This window comes from Apis cerana, linkage group LG9 (assembly GCF_029169275.1).
Source record: "Apis cerana isolate GH-2021 linkage group LG9, AcerK_1.0, whole genome shotgun sequence".
Classification (NCBI taxonomy): Eukaryota; Metazoa; Arthropoda; class Insecta; order Hymenoptera; family Apidae; genus Apis; species Apis cerana.
Window position 1 is genome coordinate 1,341,773 of NC_083860.1, and position 16,488 is coordinate 1,358,260.

Below are 16,488 nucleotides of genomic sequence, written 5' to 3' on the forward strand. Positions count from 1 at the left end.
TTTTTACATACTGTTACTTACACACGTTCTCATATGCATACAATGAAAACTACAAATAGATTTGTTTAAGTTAAGCTAAATTTAATTGTTTTTAAAATTACAGATACGATTTATATTAAAATAATTAAAGTTATAATCGCAATCTATATGGATCGCATTTTGAATCTCTCAGAAAAATATTTTCTAGAAAAAGATTTTTTCTTTTCTCACACGCGTACTTACACTTGATTACTAGATTATTAGTTTTCCTCTGTTTTTCTTATTATTTAAATCAACATTCAAACAATTTATCAAGTTTTGGATAATGATGATAATAATAATGATGAAAATTCTTTTTTTATTTCGTTCTTTTTTCTTGATTTTCCATTTATAATTATGAAATATGTCTTGTTTTATATTAAAAAATATATATGCAATGTATGCATTATATTTATAAAATGAAGAATTTTTTATTTATCAATTAATTAATTATAATATAAATTAATTAATTATAATTATTTATAAAAAAATAAAGAATAAGTAGAGAATAAAAAGTGATAATTTATGACAGTTTGTAGGATCAAATTTAGTAATAAATGTCGATAAAATAGAAAACTTCATTTTTTCAAATTAATAAAATACATTATAGAACAAACAAAAAATTGAATTAAATTTCTATCTACTTTTTATGTGAAATAATTGACAATAATTAAATGATGTATATATACATATTACATTGTAATGTAGATATACATTATGGAAATTATTAATTTTTTCTTATAACATTAAAAAATGTTGATATTTAAATAAAAAGATATATAATTGTTGCAATTATTTATTTTATATATTTTATCGAAAGTAAAAATTTTGAAAACAACTTTATTATGCTATATCGTGCTGTATGACAATATGTATTTAACATCATTTGTAAGATAATTCATATGGAAATATAACGGTGATATTATCTTTAGCTACTTTAATGATAGAAGTTTTAGTCGAAAACTATTCTAATTAATGATATATGTTCCTAAAATTTAAGATCTCTTTTTCAATGATCTTTGTTTTTTAATAACTTTTTTCAATTTGATTAAAAATATCATCAAATATAACGATATTAACAACAATTATGGAAATTAACGATTTGTTTACTTTCAAAAGGCGATTTTAACTGATTTTCATTGCAATCTTAATCGGTTTTAATGAATAGTTAATTGTTTTATTAATAAGTGATATATAAAAAAAATTTTCTTAATGAATATACATGTCAATACTATTTTAAAATTTTTTATATGATAAATTCTTGCACATTGCACACTATCTATTCGAATTGGTGAAATATCGAATAGGAACGTATCCCTTAAAATATCATTACATTTCAAGATAAAATCGATATATCTTGAAATTATTTTCTCGTCGATAAATATTGGCAGCTTTCGATTCAGTACTTTCGATGCCTGCTCCCTTCGATCGAGAATTTCAATTTTTCAAATTTCAATTTAAATTCTGATGAATAATTTTATTCGAAATATAATTTCGAAATTTGATTTAATTCATGTTCAAATAAAATTGATTTTTTTTTATTGAAATTTTTATAAATTCTCGATTATCAATTGGTCCTTTTTTATCTTTCGGCAGATTGCTCTAATGATTAAAGATTCAGAGGACATAAAATATCCAATAGATGGCGTTGAATAACATAAAACTGACTGGAAATATAATCCTCGAATATTTGTCGATAATATTCACATCTTTTATTTTAGGCATTGATACACGCAATACAGATGCTCCTCTTCGTATTGCATGTAGTACCTGTAATCATAATATTTTTTTTTGTAAAAATGTATTTTTATTTTATATATTTTTATTTAATTTTTATTTACATTTTTGTTTAATAAAATAACATAATTAAATTGATCGAAACAAAACAGTTTTTTTTATTTTAAATTAGATATATAATAATAGATATTAAAATAAAAATAAAAATAATAATAATAATAATAAAAATAAATATTAAAATTCATATTTGTTACAAATATTACAGTAACAATTTCTTGAAATATCTTAAGTGACATAAAATATATTCATATTTTTGAATTATATTCATATTCTTGAATACACAGACTATTTAAACGAAGTTGATAGAAAATTTAATTCTATAAATCAAAATAAAAAGACAATATGAATAAAAAATAAAAATATTATATTTGAGGATTCACTTTTTAGTTACTGATGATAAAATCGATCAAAAATTCCTAATGTCTACTAAACTTTCTTACATAAGACTGCAAAATAAATTGAGTAACTAGAAACAGAATGATTTTTGATACACGAACTTAATTAATATAAATTATAGAAAAAAATATGGAGAATCATTAAAGTTTTCATTGCTTATATTATCTTACATTTGATGATGTAAAAATGTTTGCAGAGTTTCAGGGATATTTTCATCGATTTTTAATTGTGAATAAAAAAAAATCTTAAATGTAACTTTTTTATTCTTAATTTTTCTTTATTTTAATTTGTAAAAACACTTTTTAAAATATATTTAAATCAAATGAATATTCGTTATTTATTTTAGTATTAAGCAAAATATAAGTGAAATCTATTTTTTTATTCTTTCATTAAAAAAAAAAAATAAATATTTTTTTTCTTGATCATATTTATATTATTTTAAACGCTCCTTTAAATTTTCTATTAATTTTTATTAATAAAAAGTTTAAATTAAATATTACACAATAATTTCAATGTAGATTAGATATTTTAAGTTTTTTTTTAAAACTTTTTCTAAAATGTATTATGTAAATACCGTAATAATAATAGTCGCATAATTTATATCTCTATTAGAATAATGATTAATTAAATATATGTGCACAGTTGATGTAACTTTAAAATTTATTTAATTAAAAAAAAAATTGTTTAAAAAGAAAATTCTATTTTATATTTAAAATTTTTTTATGATTTTAGTTTTGTGGGTATATATCTTTTATTATTTTGGCAATAAATAGTATAATTTTACAAAAAATTCATCTATGAGATAAAAATTATTCATTACAATTATCTAGATTAAAATTCATATTGAATAATTTTGATATATTAAATAATATAAAAAAATTTCTTATTATAATACAATTTTATAAAAAAACAATAAAATAATTTATAAAGTTATTTTTTCATTATATTAATAAATTTACTTATTTTATAAAGTTAAATAATAAATAAAATTTACTATATTAGTATGCTATATTTTAAAAACGTCTTACATTTATAACGAATATTCTAATAAGAAACTGTTAAAAAAGAGATATAAAGATACTAAAATCAAATGAAATTTAACGTTTGCGAAACAAAGTAAAAATATTAAAAAGTAAAATTGTTGAATTTTACCTTAGGCTTATTTTGCTTAGGTCCTCTGTATCTGAGACCAGCGTTTCTCCCATAAGTATTGTAGGCCGCAACTCTGGAAATTCGAAAGCTAGGGGGAAACTTGGCCGGATCATGTTCTCTTCCGGTTCCAGGCGTCGAACTGCCACTAACTAGACCTGATCTGTTTCTTATACTTGGTAACGGAGACATCCTGAGATCTTGAAGCTCTATTATATCCGCTTCCGTTGAACCAGGAAAAGGAGAATTTGCTTTGCTTCCTACAAAATTTTTTTCCTTACATTTTCTATTTTCTTTCTTTTATCTTTTATGCATATTGATGTGCAATTATTTTTCAATTATTGTTTCAATTATTTTTAAAAAAATATAAATTCGTTTATAATTCAAAATATAATGTTTTGTTCCGCGAAGAAAAATACATTTATACATACTATGATTTGAAACATGATTATGAAATAATATATTCATTATGAAATGAAACATGTTATCATCTTTATCTATCGAGAAAAAAAATATATTTGGAGGATTGTCTACTAAATGAAATTAATATATTTTATAGTGAAATATTTTCATCACAAACGTTCAAATGTGATTTTTTTTCATAATAAAATGATTAAATAGATTATTTCTCATGGTAAAAATAAAACTATTATTCATGAGAATAGATAAAATTAAAATTTTTTAGAATTATTAGATTTCTTCAAAGATTTATTCCTAAATAAAATATATTGTTCTTTTTGGATAGTTGAAATATCTTTTATCATATATATACATGAAACTTTTATTTTATACATAGAAAATTTGAATAATATCAACAATTATCAGAATTCTTATATTATATTTTATATATTATATGTTATATTTATCTTATATTTAAAATGCAAGCGCAAAGGATTATTTATATTTTATAATAGTAATTCAGTTATTATTTTTTTATAATAAAATGGATGTTGAAAAGATAAAAATTATCTGTATATTACTTGATTATAATGTTTTAACAAATATTTATTATATACATATATACGAAAAACATTGAATTGAAATTGAAATTGAAAATATCTTTTTGATTTTTTCTTTTTTAAATATAGATTTTTACAAATAATTTCCAATATTTAATTTAGATATTTTATACATATTTATGATAATTCTCAATTCATTAAAGCGAATTATTATTCTATTTATTAAAAGAAAATCTTACCAGACTTCGAGGAAATCACTTTTTTGTCATCAGATTCTTTCTTTTTCGATTTCTTTTTAGCTCTGGCACCCCAATAAGTATAATTGACCGCTGCATATTCCAAAAGAGCGGCAAACACAAAAACGAAACACATTACTAAGTAAATGTCGATAGCTTTCACATAGCTAATACGTGGCAGTGAGCTACGGACACCTGTTGAAATTGTGGTCATTGTAAGGACTGTTGTTATACCTACAAAGAGAAAAAAATCATACAATAATTCAGTGAATTACATGTACTTATTCAATCTTAATTTATTACAATTTATTATAAACAAAGAAAAAAAATATTTAAATATTGTCTTAATTGTGATTTAATTGTGATTCACATTAATAAATATTATATGTAATTCCATATAGATTGATATGTATTATAATAATTATTAAGTTTAAAATTTAATCCTTTTTTAAAATAAAGATATTATTTGCTTAAAAATAATACAATATAATTTATATTGTAAAATATTAGCGATTTCTAATTTTATAATTTTCCATCTTTTTTTGAATTTTCTGGCAAAGAAAGATGACGATTTTGATGTAATGAAATCATCTATGCTTTTTTGCATTTCTTTATATATTTGAAAATTTTCCAAATTTGTTTATTTGAATGAATGATAGTCAAATCAAAACAAATATATTAACATATCTTATATACTTTTATCATTTTGAATTTATTTTGAATTTAAATTTCCAAATCAATTTGTTTTTGATTTTCAATTATGTTACATCACGCTAATTTACATATATTTGAATAATCATCTTAAATTATAAATTTTTTTATATTTAATAATTAATAATCATAAAAATAACTTTTATCTTGGTACATTCTGAATTTTTTTTTATCGTTTTCATGTGAAGAATAAAATCTCCCTTTAAAGATGTTCCATATTTTTATTATACTATTCTCTTCGTATTTAGTTAAATGGAATGTCACAATTATATGTAAATCATGGATGTACATGGTTAATATGCATCGAATTAAAGAAATCTAATTAAACACGTACAATAATATAATAGGTAATAAAATAATTGCACATGTTTACCGAGTGCTACTCTGGCGCTGGTTGCTTCGTGATTTATCCAAAAACTGACCCAACTTAACATTACGATCAAAATACTAGGTAAATAAGTCTGGAAAACGAAGTATCCGATGTTTCTTTGAAGTTTGAAGCTCAATGATAATCTCTGGTATATGCCAGTGGCCAGCTTCTCTTTACGATCATTCGTTTCGTAACCGATTATCGTAAATTGTGGCAGTTCCGCTTCCTCGACACCACGGACTGGAGTCTCTTTCCAATACATTACCACATCCAACACCGTGTATCCATCTAACAAAAAATATTTTAAACTCATAAAATATTTTTGTTCATCAAGATATTTCGTTAATATAAATTATGTATTTTATAAAAATTTTATGAAAATACAGAAAAAGAAAAAAAATTTTTTAATTCTAAATGTTCAAATTTTTATTTCAACTTTTTTACTAGAAAATATTAAAAGGTAAAGTTCAAGATTTTAATACTATAGAACAATAATTTCTTAAATTTTATGAAGATTTTTTTTTTATATGACATATAAAATATTTATCCTAAGTATTAAATTTTTTAGAAAATTTATTGTTCATAGAAGAGATGTTAATAGACTATAGTGAAAGAATAATTGAAATTGCATAATATTTTTATTATATTGTTTATAATAAAATTAAAAAATAAATCAAATTTTAATTATGAATTTTAGAATTTCACTATTAATTTTTGGATTGCTAGACTTTTCAATTTAAAAATTTATATCTTTTGTAACTTTTATCGAATGAAATAAAATAAAAAAAACCTTTAATTAATATAGAATTTAATTTTTCGAAGTCTATCTAAACCATAAATATTTGTTTAGATACAACATTTAAATTTATCAAATCAATAAGTACCATATTAAAATTTATAAATTATAAATATATATATTTAACTTATTTTTTCATTGTATATGATATGTTTTATGTAACATATGTTTTTTTATAATCTAAATGAATTAAATTAAAATTATTGATTTTAAAATTTACATTGATTAAGCATTTTTTATTTATCTTAATAAGTCTTGAACTTATTCTTATTTTTTCTTGTATAGAATAATAAGCAAATAACAATGATAGAATATATTTATCATCATAATTTTTAAAGAAATTTTAAAACAAAATGAGATATAAAAAAAAAATATTTTTTATTCATTTGATTTTTAATAGAAAATAAAAATTGCCTTTTATATCTAAGCTATTAAAATCTGAATTTGAAATGTCCTAAAACAATTAAAAATTATTTTCATTAAAATTAAAAAATTTTATTTATTAATGTAATTTTCAACAAATAATATTTTTTATTACATTAAAAAAATAATGTTCGATAAAAAAATTTGGATTATATTTGAAATAGAGTAAAGAAAATTAATATGATAATTAACAATATAAAAAAGAAATAATATAATAGATATAAAAAATATTTCAAGAAAAGCACGCTTAAGAAAAAACAAAAAAATCAAAAGTTTAAAGTTTTCTTGCGACACTTCCAAAAATCATCTTCTATATACAAAAATATTTGTAAAAATAAATTTTTTTTCATTTTATTAGAAAAATAATTTTATCTTTATATGCAAAAAAAAAATGTTCCTAAAATACCGCCTATCACTCTGATAGACGTCGCAGGTGAAGAATATTTGGAGAAGAAAAAAGCGAAGGGAATTGATAGAAGGGAAAAAAGAGGTACGATAAGTAAGATTGATCGTACAACTCTCGATTTCTACGGTGCAGTTCTGCGAATCGAGCGGATAGTAGTGCAGATCCATCATGCAGGCCAGGGTCGTCGTGAATCTCATGCCATAAGTGACAGATCCGTCTCCGGACAATCGAACGAGTTTATTACGCTCGGTCACATCGTGTAAGAAACTGCGAACAAATCGAAAACATTTCCTTATTCTATTTCGCCACTTATTCTAATTTATTATTGGATTATAGAAAATTTCAGAAAGATATTCAATGACAAATTCAGAATATAAAAATTGGTGATTTGAATATACTATTTTAAGAAAATATATCACATGTGGAAATATGCAGGAAATCTTTATCCTTTTTTCCACTGTTAAAATGGTCTATAAATGGATATATATTTTATGATAATTTTTCTATTATGTTGTGTAAATGTTACTCAGATTAAAATATTGAAGAATATATTTGTAATATTGAAAAATACATTTATCAATAGAATTATTCGATATATAAATCTCAATATAATTTAAAAAATTTTATGTTTAATATTTTTTATTTTAAATTAAAATTATGTTATAATTTTATATATTTTTTAATATATATTTTTAGAATAAAAGACTAAAAATTTATAAAAATTCATGGAAATCTTAGAATCCCACATTTTTATATAGAATTCCAAAACTTGGATTATGAAAGATATACAAATTTTTAATATAATATAATAATATAACATAATATAAATATATATTCTATTAGATAAAACTTTATATAATTAATTCATAAATAATTTCAAATAAATTTTCAAATAAATGAGAAATTTTAAAAATGTTTTTCTAAGGTTCAAAGTTATTGCAATATTACATTTGTAATTTTTTTTCAATTACAATCCATATAATTGTATTATATTTTTTAATAAATTATAATTTAAAGTTATTTCAAGAATTTGCTTATTATTTTTTTATAAAAATATTCTTCAAATCATAGAAATATTTTGTTTATTAAATGTGATATATTCATGCAAAAAATTTTGAAAAAAATCATTTAACACTAAAAATATTCTAAAAATTTAAAATTATATAAAAGTAAAATTTATTAAAAAAAAATTGCTATTCAAAAAATTTTTTTAATAACATTTATCTTTACATGCTTATCTTATAAATATAAATATATAAATAATATATAATTATATGTATAAGAATTATATATTACTTCTTTAATATCTAATCTTTTTTTTAATAAATTAATAAAAAGATAGTTTTTATTTATTTTAAGTGTGATTTTCATTATAGTTATTTGTCGATATACAAGAATTTTAATATTAAGTTTTAATAATATTTAATATAAAATCTTAATAATAAGACTAATAATATTCAATGTATTAATCACCAATTTATATATTGTGATATTATAAAAGAATTCTCTAAATTATTTTTTTCAAAATTAATTTAATTAATTAATTAATTAATTTTTTTACTATTTTCATTAAAATTGCAAAAATCTTCTGAAATTGAAAACTTCTAAGTTTCGATTATTTTAACAATATAAGAAAGGTTTGTAAAAACTATTAAAATTTTTTTTTATAACATTTGATTTATTCGCGATTTTTTTTTTCGTTTAATGAGAAATATAGATCTTAAAAAATTACTTCGACATACCTATTTTTGTCATTGGCAAAAAAAGTATCTGGAACCCAAATCTTTTCCGCAAAATCTCCACTAAGAGTAAGAACTTCTTCTTCTTGAGAAAATGCCAATCTTTCGTCTTTCCAATATTGATTTAAATACATTGTTATCGTGTAATCCTATAATAAAAAAATAAAAAAGAATAAAATGTCCATCTTATTAATTCAATTTAGTAAATAAAAATATATTCCATTATAAATAAATGGAATTAATTTTATAAGTTTTTTTTAATTCATGGATATTGGATTTATCAGGATCCATAAGTTTAAGGCAGCTCTTGAGCTTGAAACAGTAGAATCTCTATTATCTAAATATTTTAACATTCGAATTTTTTTATTATTAAAACTATAAGTATAATAATATAAATAGAAATTTTTTTTCCCAGTATAGTGGATAAAATTTAAAATTAACGTAAATATGTTTATATACATGTTTATATAGTATGTACAATAATTGTGTAAAAACACAAATATATATTTATTATTGAAATAAAATCATAAATATTTAAAAAGTTAAAAAGTAATAAAAATGCAACAGAATTAACAAAACTATATAATATTTGGAAATCTGTAATGATTTTAAAAAATAGAAGAATAAAATGGAAACTTATTTATATATAAAAAATTTGTATAATTTTTGACAGTTAAAAAAGTGTGATCTACAAATTTATAACATAATTCTTTATATTACTTTATATTATATTTCATTTTTATTGTAAATAAAAAATTATTTTGCAAAATATAAAATAATTATCCTAAGAAAATTTTATTCGAAAATTTTCTTATCCGCATGATTCTTATTAATAGAGTAACAGAGATTATATTAAAATTTTTTATAGCTGAAATCTTTTTCTTATTTGAGGAAAAAGAATCAAATCATTCTTTCTTATTAAATAATAATAAATAAAATTTGTTACTTATTGAAAATAACAAATTGATTTTGCAAAAATAATTGATTTGTAAAAAAAAAATCAAAATGATTTATTTAACTTTTGAAAATTTTGCTTACTTGTGCGTTAAACACAAGTACATTGTTTTATTTTAATTTATTTTTTTTATATATATTATATTTTATTTTATTTATTAATTTTTTATTATTATATTTTAAAAAAGATAAAATTAATTAAATCTTATATTTTTTGTATATTTTTTTCCTTTAAGATCTATCAATGTTTTTATTATATTTAATTTTATTAGTAGTTTGATAAAATAAATGCAAAATAGAGTTAAATAAATAAAAATATATTTAAAAAAAATTATAAGAATAGATTTAAAAATTATAATGTTAATAATACTTTATATAATACTTAATTATTAATTAATAAAATGGATTTACCATGTTTACTTCCGAGATTGCATCGAAGCTCGCGATAGTAAGATCCATTCCAACTAACAGGGGTTCTCCTGGAAACAAAATAACTGTGTAAAAATATCAATAAAATATTATCAAAAAAATAAATAAATAATAACTAATAATAAATAATAACTAATAACTAATAATAAATAAAAATAAATAAATGAATAAATAAATAAATAAATAAAAAATTTTAAAAATGATCAATATATATAATTTATTTTCATATTGTTTTCAAATTAAGTAATATTGATAAGGATTAAAGAAATTACTTATTATTAGTTTCTTGTTAAGCGGATTAATTTGAATTCCAGCGTAATCAGTGGCCTGTAAAAAATTTGTAATTTGCTTAATAAATTTTTCAACATCAGTTCATCAATTAAATAACATTTTTGGTGACAATTCGTCTTAAGTTATTAATATAAAATAAAATAAAAGAAAAAAATAAATTTCATAAATTATTCTGAAATATATAATATATAATTAATAAAATTATATATATATATATATTATATATATATTAATATATATATATATATAATTGTATATATATATATATATATATATATATATATATATATATATATAATATAATTGTATATATATATGTTTTATATACATTATTATATGTTTATCTTGCCAACGAATTATCCATTCGACCAATATCTAATGATTCATTATTGTTCACGTAATATATTTTCATTTTTTATTTGTGCATGTTCAAAGTAAAAATCATTTCATATGAGAATATTTTATTCTTGAATACAAAGAAATTAAAATTGCTAAATTATGTATTTACTTTGTATAATAAAATATACTATAATTATTTCAAAAAATATTCGATATTGTACAATTTATAAATTGAAAATTCATTTCGAATAATTACATTTATATTATGTTAATAATAAATTTATGTTAAAAACAATTTTTTTCAAAGATTTAAGCTTTCCTTTAAAATTGATAAAAAACAAAACATAACATAACATAATATAAAATATAAAAATTAAAAAAAATGATAAAATTAATATGAAATAATATAATAAAAAATAATAAAAAGTAGTTTTGCCGTTAATAAGAAATATTTTTTAATATATTAAATTAATATATAAATTTACGAAAACAAATTGAATCAAATAAATATTTATAAAAAATTGTTTTTATAAATATAATGATTTTTCAACTTCGATTTATAAAGAATTAAAACATTTTTACAAAAATTTATTTCTTCCTTTATTTTTTGAATATTTAAATATCAATTTTTTATATTTTTAATATAATTATATATCAAGAATTTTTTATATCTGACATCTATATATAGCTATATATAGCTATATTATAATTTATATATACATACATACATACAGCTATATTATAATTTATGTATTATATATTACTATTTATATATTATTATATTATAATTTATATATAATTTAATAATTGCTTTAATAATTAATAATTTAACAAATAAAAACTATTTTCATTATCCATAAATTATTCAAATTATTTTTTAATCATTTAATAAAAAATAATGTAATCATCCAATAATAATTATTTCTAATCAAAATTATTTAAATTGAAATATTGAAATATAATTGAATAATATAAATTCTTATCTCTTCTTTTAATTATATCATATATATAGATAATCAAATTATTATGAAATTAATAATTATTATTTAAAAATTGTTATTCAAAATTTGATCAATGAATTTGAATTATATGTATGTATTATCTAATATAACAATATAATCTAATGTAATATCAATATAATTTAATATAATCTAATATAATCTAATATAGTAATATTTATTATTTATATTATTATTTATATGATAGTACAAAAATTATTAAATATAATATAGAATATATTTTACTTTTTTTTATTAACAATTAATTAATTTCTTTTCACAATCAAGATGTGATTTCAATTTTTGACAACAAAAAATATCAATATTTGATATTTACTTTCACAATTAATGCAATTTATTTTAAAAGCTTATTTTAAATTTTAAAATATTAAATTCGTCCTTGATTTTAATAAATTCGTGTAAATATTGATAAAATTTTGATAGTTTTTTTATATTATAGAAATTTTAAAATTATCGTGATATATTAAAAATATAAAAATAAAAATGTATCGTAATGAAAAAATTATCATTCAAGATGTATATACTTTTAATTCTATTGTTGACTAAAATTCAAATAAGTGATAATTTTGAAATATATATATATATATATATATAGAATAATAATAATTTGATCTACTAATTATCTTTGAATATAACTGAAATATTATAAATACTATTTTTGAAAATTTTAAATAAAATAAATTAAAAATTACACTTACCGCCGAAATTTGGCCTTAATCGAATATCGTAACCATCAAGGATTCGTGATATTGTTTGCGTCACATTTTCCAATCTATCAGATATTCCTGTGTTTTCAAGACTGGCCCTAAAATTTTACATATTGTATAGATATATAATAATAAAATAAATATAATTATAACTTATGCAATCTCTTTTAATGTAATATTTTTTTATGTATAAATGCTTAATTATTTTCTTAATTTTAAAATATATTTATAATTTTATTTTAAAAAATATAAAATTGGTTATATGTAATATATGTAATATTAAAAATTATTAAATTAAATATAAAATTAATTTAACTTTATTTAACTTTTGTAATATAAATTATTTTTATATTACATTTTTTTAATGAAATTTATAAGTTATAAAATTTGCATAATTTATTAATTCAATACATATTAAATTTCATAATATATGTACATAAAATTTGAAATTAGAGTTATATTTTTATCGAGTTATAATTTTATAAAAGATTTTATAAAAAACCAATAATAAAAATATATGTAAAATGAATTGAAATTCAGAAAAGAAATGATCGTATAAATTTATTTTAATTTTGATAAAATGAATAATTATTACCAAACAATTAGATGAATCATCTGCAGCAGAATAAAGATCTGCTGCAACCACATCCTGTGATGTATTCTTCAAAATTATGTCAGCAGGTAAAAGAATATGTCATCTCGATAGATGCTTGCATCTTGACATCGAGTTGCCAAAAACTGTAATTAAAATCATCTTGATTTTCTCCTTTAATGCTTTGTTCTCTATTTCATGTGTAAAAATATATTACAAAATTATTTATTAGTATATACATAAATATTGAAATAATATTTGATTGAATAAAAAAAATTATTAAACAAAAAAACTTTCATTTTACAATAAATTTTAATCTCCCTCCCTTAAAATTACTCATATTAAAATTCGGAGAAAATTCTTTGTCGTGAAAGTGAAAGTGAAATATATTTTAATATCTATTCATATCATTTAATTTTTGTTAAAATAACAATTCAAATGATTTTAATAACATTATCAATGAAAATTAATTTTATATATAAATAAATATAACATAAATATAAATATTGTACTTCTATATTTTTCACGTTAAACGAATTACAAATATATTAATTCATTATTCCACTATCATTTTTCCCTCTACGTTATAGAATAGCATCTAACATAATATTCCCAAAAATATTATAAAAATTAAAGAAGAATATTCTCCGAAGAATAAGAACGATCGTTTTAAAGAATAGTATACACGTTGCATTGAAAGGATGGAACCACATTGGCGGAAAACTCGTCGACAGGATCCGCAGACATTGTCAAGGAGATCTTGTCTTGAACCAAGAGTCAATGCCTCTCCTTCCCGGCACTGATCTGGCTCCTAAAAGGGCACACTTTTTTCACCACCGTACAGACAGATTCGTTCATGAGCACTGTTCAATCTTGACACGATGCTCGTCGAGGATATTCTCCAAACCGAAGTCTCGGATGCTGCGCGTCACTCACCTCCTCCGCACACTTATTCCTTTCCTTACCCCTTCCTCTACCCTTTCGCATCACTCGCTATCACCCTCTACTAACCTCCTTTCGGTTTTTCTGTTGGATACGTCCCTCTTATCGTCTCAACTAACCCTCCCTTTCTTTTAAACTTTCACTAACTTTTCATATTTTTTTTTCTCTAGTTACTCGCTGCTTCTTCATTCTTTTCTTATTCGTTCATATTCTTTTTATTCGTCCTTTTTTCATTCACCAATCATAGTTCTTATCGAATTCACACAATCACTTTTTCACACGTTCTTTCTCACTGTCATTCCCATTCCACTCTCTCTCCTTGTCTATATATATCTATCATATCAATGTTTCACACTTGTACTGCTCTGTCCTATCCCAATCGGCTTCCCTCTATCCGTTCTCTCTCACCTATTTATCTTTCGCTTCTCTTTGTGCCGATAACAGCCTCTGTATCTCTCGGTACTTGGTATTTCTCGAGTCCCGAGGCGGTCCAGAGGTTGGCGCAAAATGAATCGCGCATGTGCAGCCCCATTTCTTCGCGACCTAGTGACACAGACAGATTCTTTCCTCCCTTTCTCCTACTCTCGCATCGTTCACTCGTTCTTTCTCTTCTTGCTGCTCCTCTCTTTCTGTTGATTTCGATGCTGGGATCGAAGTAGAATTATCGTTCTCCGAATGGGGTAAAATCCCCAAGTACTGTCAATTTGAGAGATAACATCGTTATATTTTTAAATTATTTATTTAATGAAAATATAGTTTTTTTTATTTATTATTATTTAATATTTAAAAATGTTTTTCTTTTGGAAAGGCAATTATTTGTTTTGAGATGAATTTTCAAGAAAATATTTTGGATCTATTATTCATATTTTTCGAAATGTAGTAGATATACTCACCGATATTTCAATGATCATTAGATTATTTATTTAAATATTGTTAATTTATTCACAGTTATATAAATATTTTTAAATTACAAAAAATATTTTTTTATTAAAGAAAAATATTATTTTTGAATTCATTTTAAATTATTTATTAGTTATTTGTTTCTTTCAAAATTTATTGAATAAAAATTTTAATATTTATTTATGATTGTACTTAATTTTATAATAAAAATATTTATAAAAAATGTATTCTGATGAAATTTATTTATGAATTTTAAATATTATTTTGTTTAATTGTTTAGCTTTATAAACATATATGATGATAATTACTCATATTTTTTTGATAAAATTCTGTCATAGAACTAGTATATGAATATATGCTTCAAGTTATTGTTTTCACTCCGAAATTAAATATAAATATTAATAAAATTAATTAAATAATATTTTTTATTTTTTATTTACCTATTTATATACATTAGTTATATATAATTTAATAAACATTTATCAGGTAATTTTCATTATATTATATATAGTTCAAATTATATAAAATAAAAATTTCTTTTCAGAGTTGTTTTTTGTTTTCATTTTTCATTTCATATTTTTAAATTTAAAAATTCTTTTTTTATTTTTCTATTAGATAAATAGATTATATTTAATTTAAGTTTAAAGTTTAAGTTTATTTATTTTAAGTTTAATTTTTTCTAGTATGATTATAATTAATTTTTTTTCAATATAATTTTCTAACATAAATTTTACATTTTATATATATATTATAAATAATGCATAAATAATAAACTGACAGTAATTGAGTACGTGCCCATAATTGAGAATTTTATTTTTTATTCACAAAATATACATCATTGAGAATTCTTTACTTTATTGGATTTTTATTTTTTTTTATGTACTTTCATTTTCAAGAAATTTATGAATGTTCTCATTTTCATTCCTTTGATTTATTTATTATTTTTATAAATCAATAGAGATTCATTAATTTTGAACATTCATATTGTAAATATCATTTTATATATTCATTTTAAAATAATTAATAATGTAATTTATAATGTACAACTAAAAAATTATAATTGATAATAAAAATAAAGATGAAAAAATAAAAAATTATATTTAAAAATATATGTTTAAAAAATAAAAAATTATATATATATATATACATATATATATATATATGTATATATATATATATATATATTTAAAAGATAAAAATTTTATATTGCGATAACTCAAAAATTAATTTTAAGAAAAATATTCTAAAATTCTATTTTAAAAAATAAATTTTTTTTATTATTAGAAAATAATTATATAATTTTAACATTTTTGAT

At 19.5% G+C, this 16,488-nt stretch overlaps 1 protein-coding gene across 5 annotated transcripts; it reads right to left on the reverse strand.

Moving 5' to 3' along the window:
- Nucleotides 1–60: 60 nt before the first annotated feature.
- LOC107995555 (gamma-aminobutyric acid receptor subunit beta-like) lies at nt 61–14,793 on the reverse strand. 5 transcript variants are annotated; one of them, XM_062079813.1, is made up of 10 exons: nt 14,682–14,793; nt 13,335–13,477; nt 12,731–12,837; nt 10,366–10,433; nt 9,004–9,149; nt 7,371–7,528; nt 5,640–5,924; nt 4,559–4,789; nt 3,364–3,620; nt 61–1,788 (listed from the first exon to the last, which is right to left on the reverse strand). In XM_062079813.1, the coding sequence occupies exons 2-10, from the start codon at nt 13,385–13,387 to the stop codon at nt 1,636–1,638; spliced, it is 1,458 nt and encodes a 485-aa protein (XP_061935797.1). In that variant the 5' UTR covers nt 13,388–13,477; nt 14,682–14,793; the 3' UTR covers nt 61–1,635. The 5 variants fall into 5 exon arrangements, with proteins under 5 accessions (XP_061935797.1, XP_061935799.1, XP_061935796.1 ...); XM_062079815.1 differs by having other exon boundaries at nt 14,043–14,783; XM_062079812.1 differs by having other exon boundaries at nt 14,019–14,783.
- Between the last annotated feature and the right edge of the window lie 1,695 nt (nt 14,794–16,488).

What these genes read in the sequence shown, in the direction of transcription:
- LOC107995555 (XM_062079813.1), bottom strand. Translation starts at nt 13,387, where the DNA reads ATGTGGTTGCAGCAGATCTTTATTCTGCTGCAGATGATTCATCTAATT. An exon ending in ATGATTCATCTAATTGTTTG is followed by an intron (nt 12,838 to 13,334) that starts GTAATAATTATT and finishes GTAAAATTTTAG; the next exon opens with GGCCAGTCTTGAAAACACAG. An exon ending in CAATCTCGGAAGTAAACATG is followed by an intron (nt 9,150 to 10,365) that starts GTAAATCCATTT and finishes TTTTTATTATAG; the next exon opens with GATTACACGATAACAATGTA.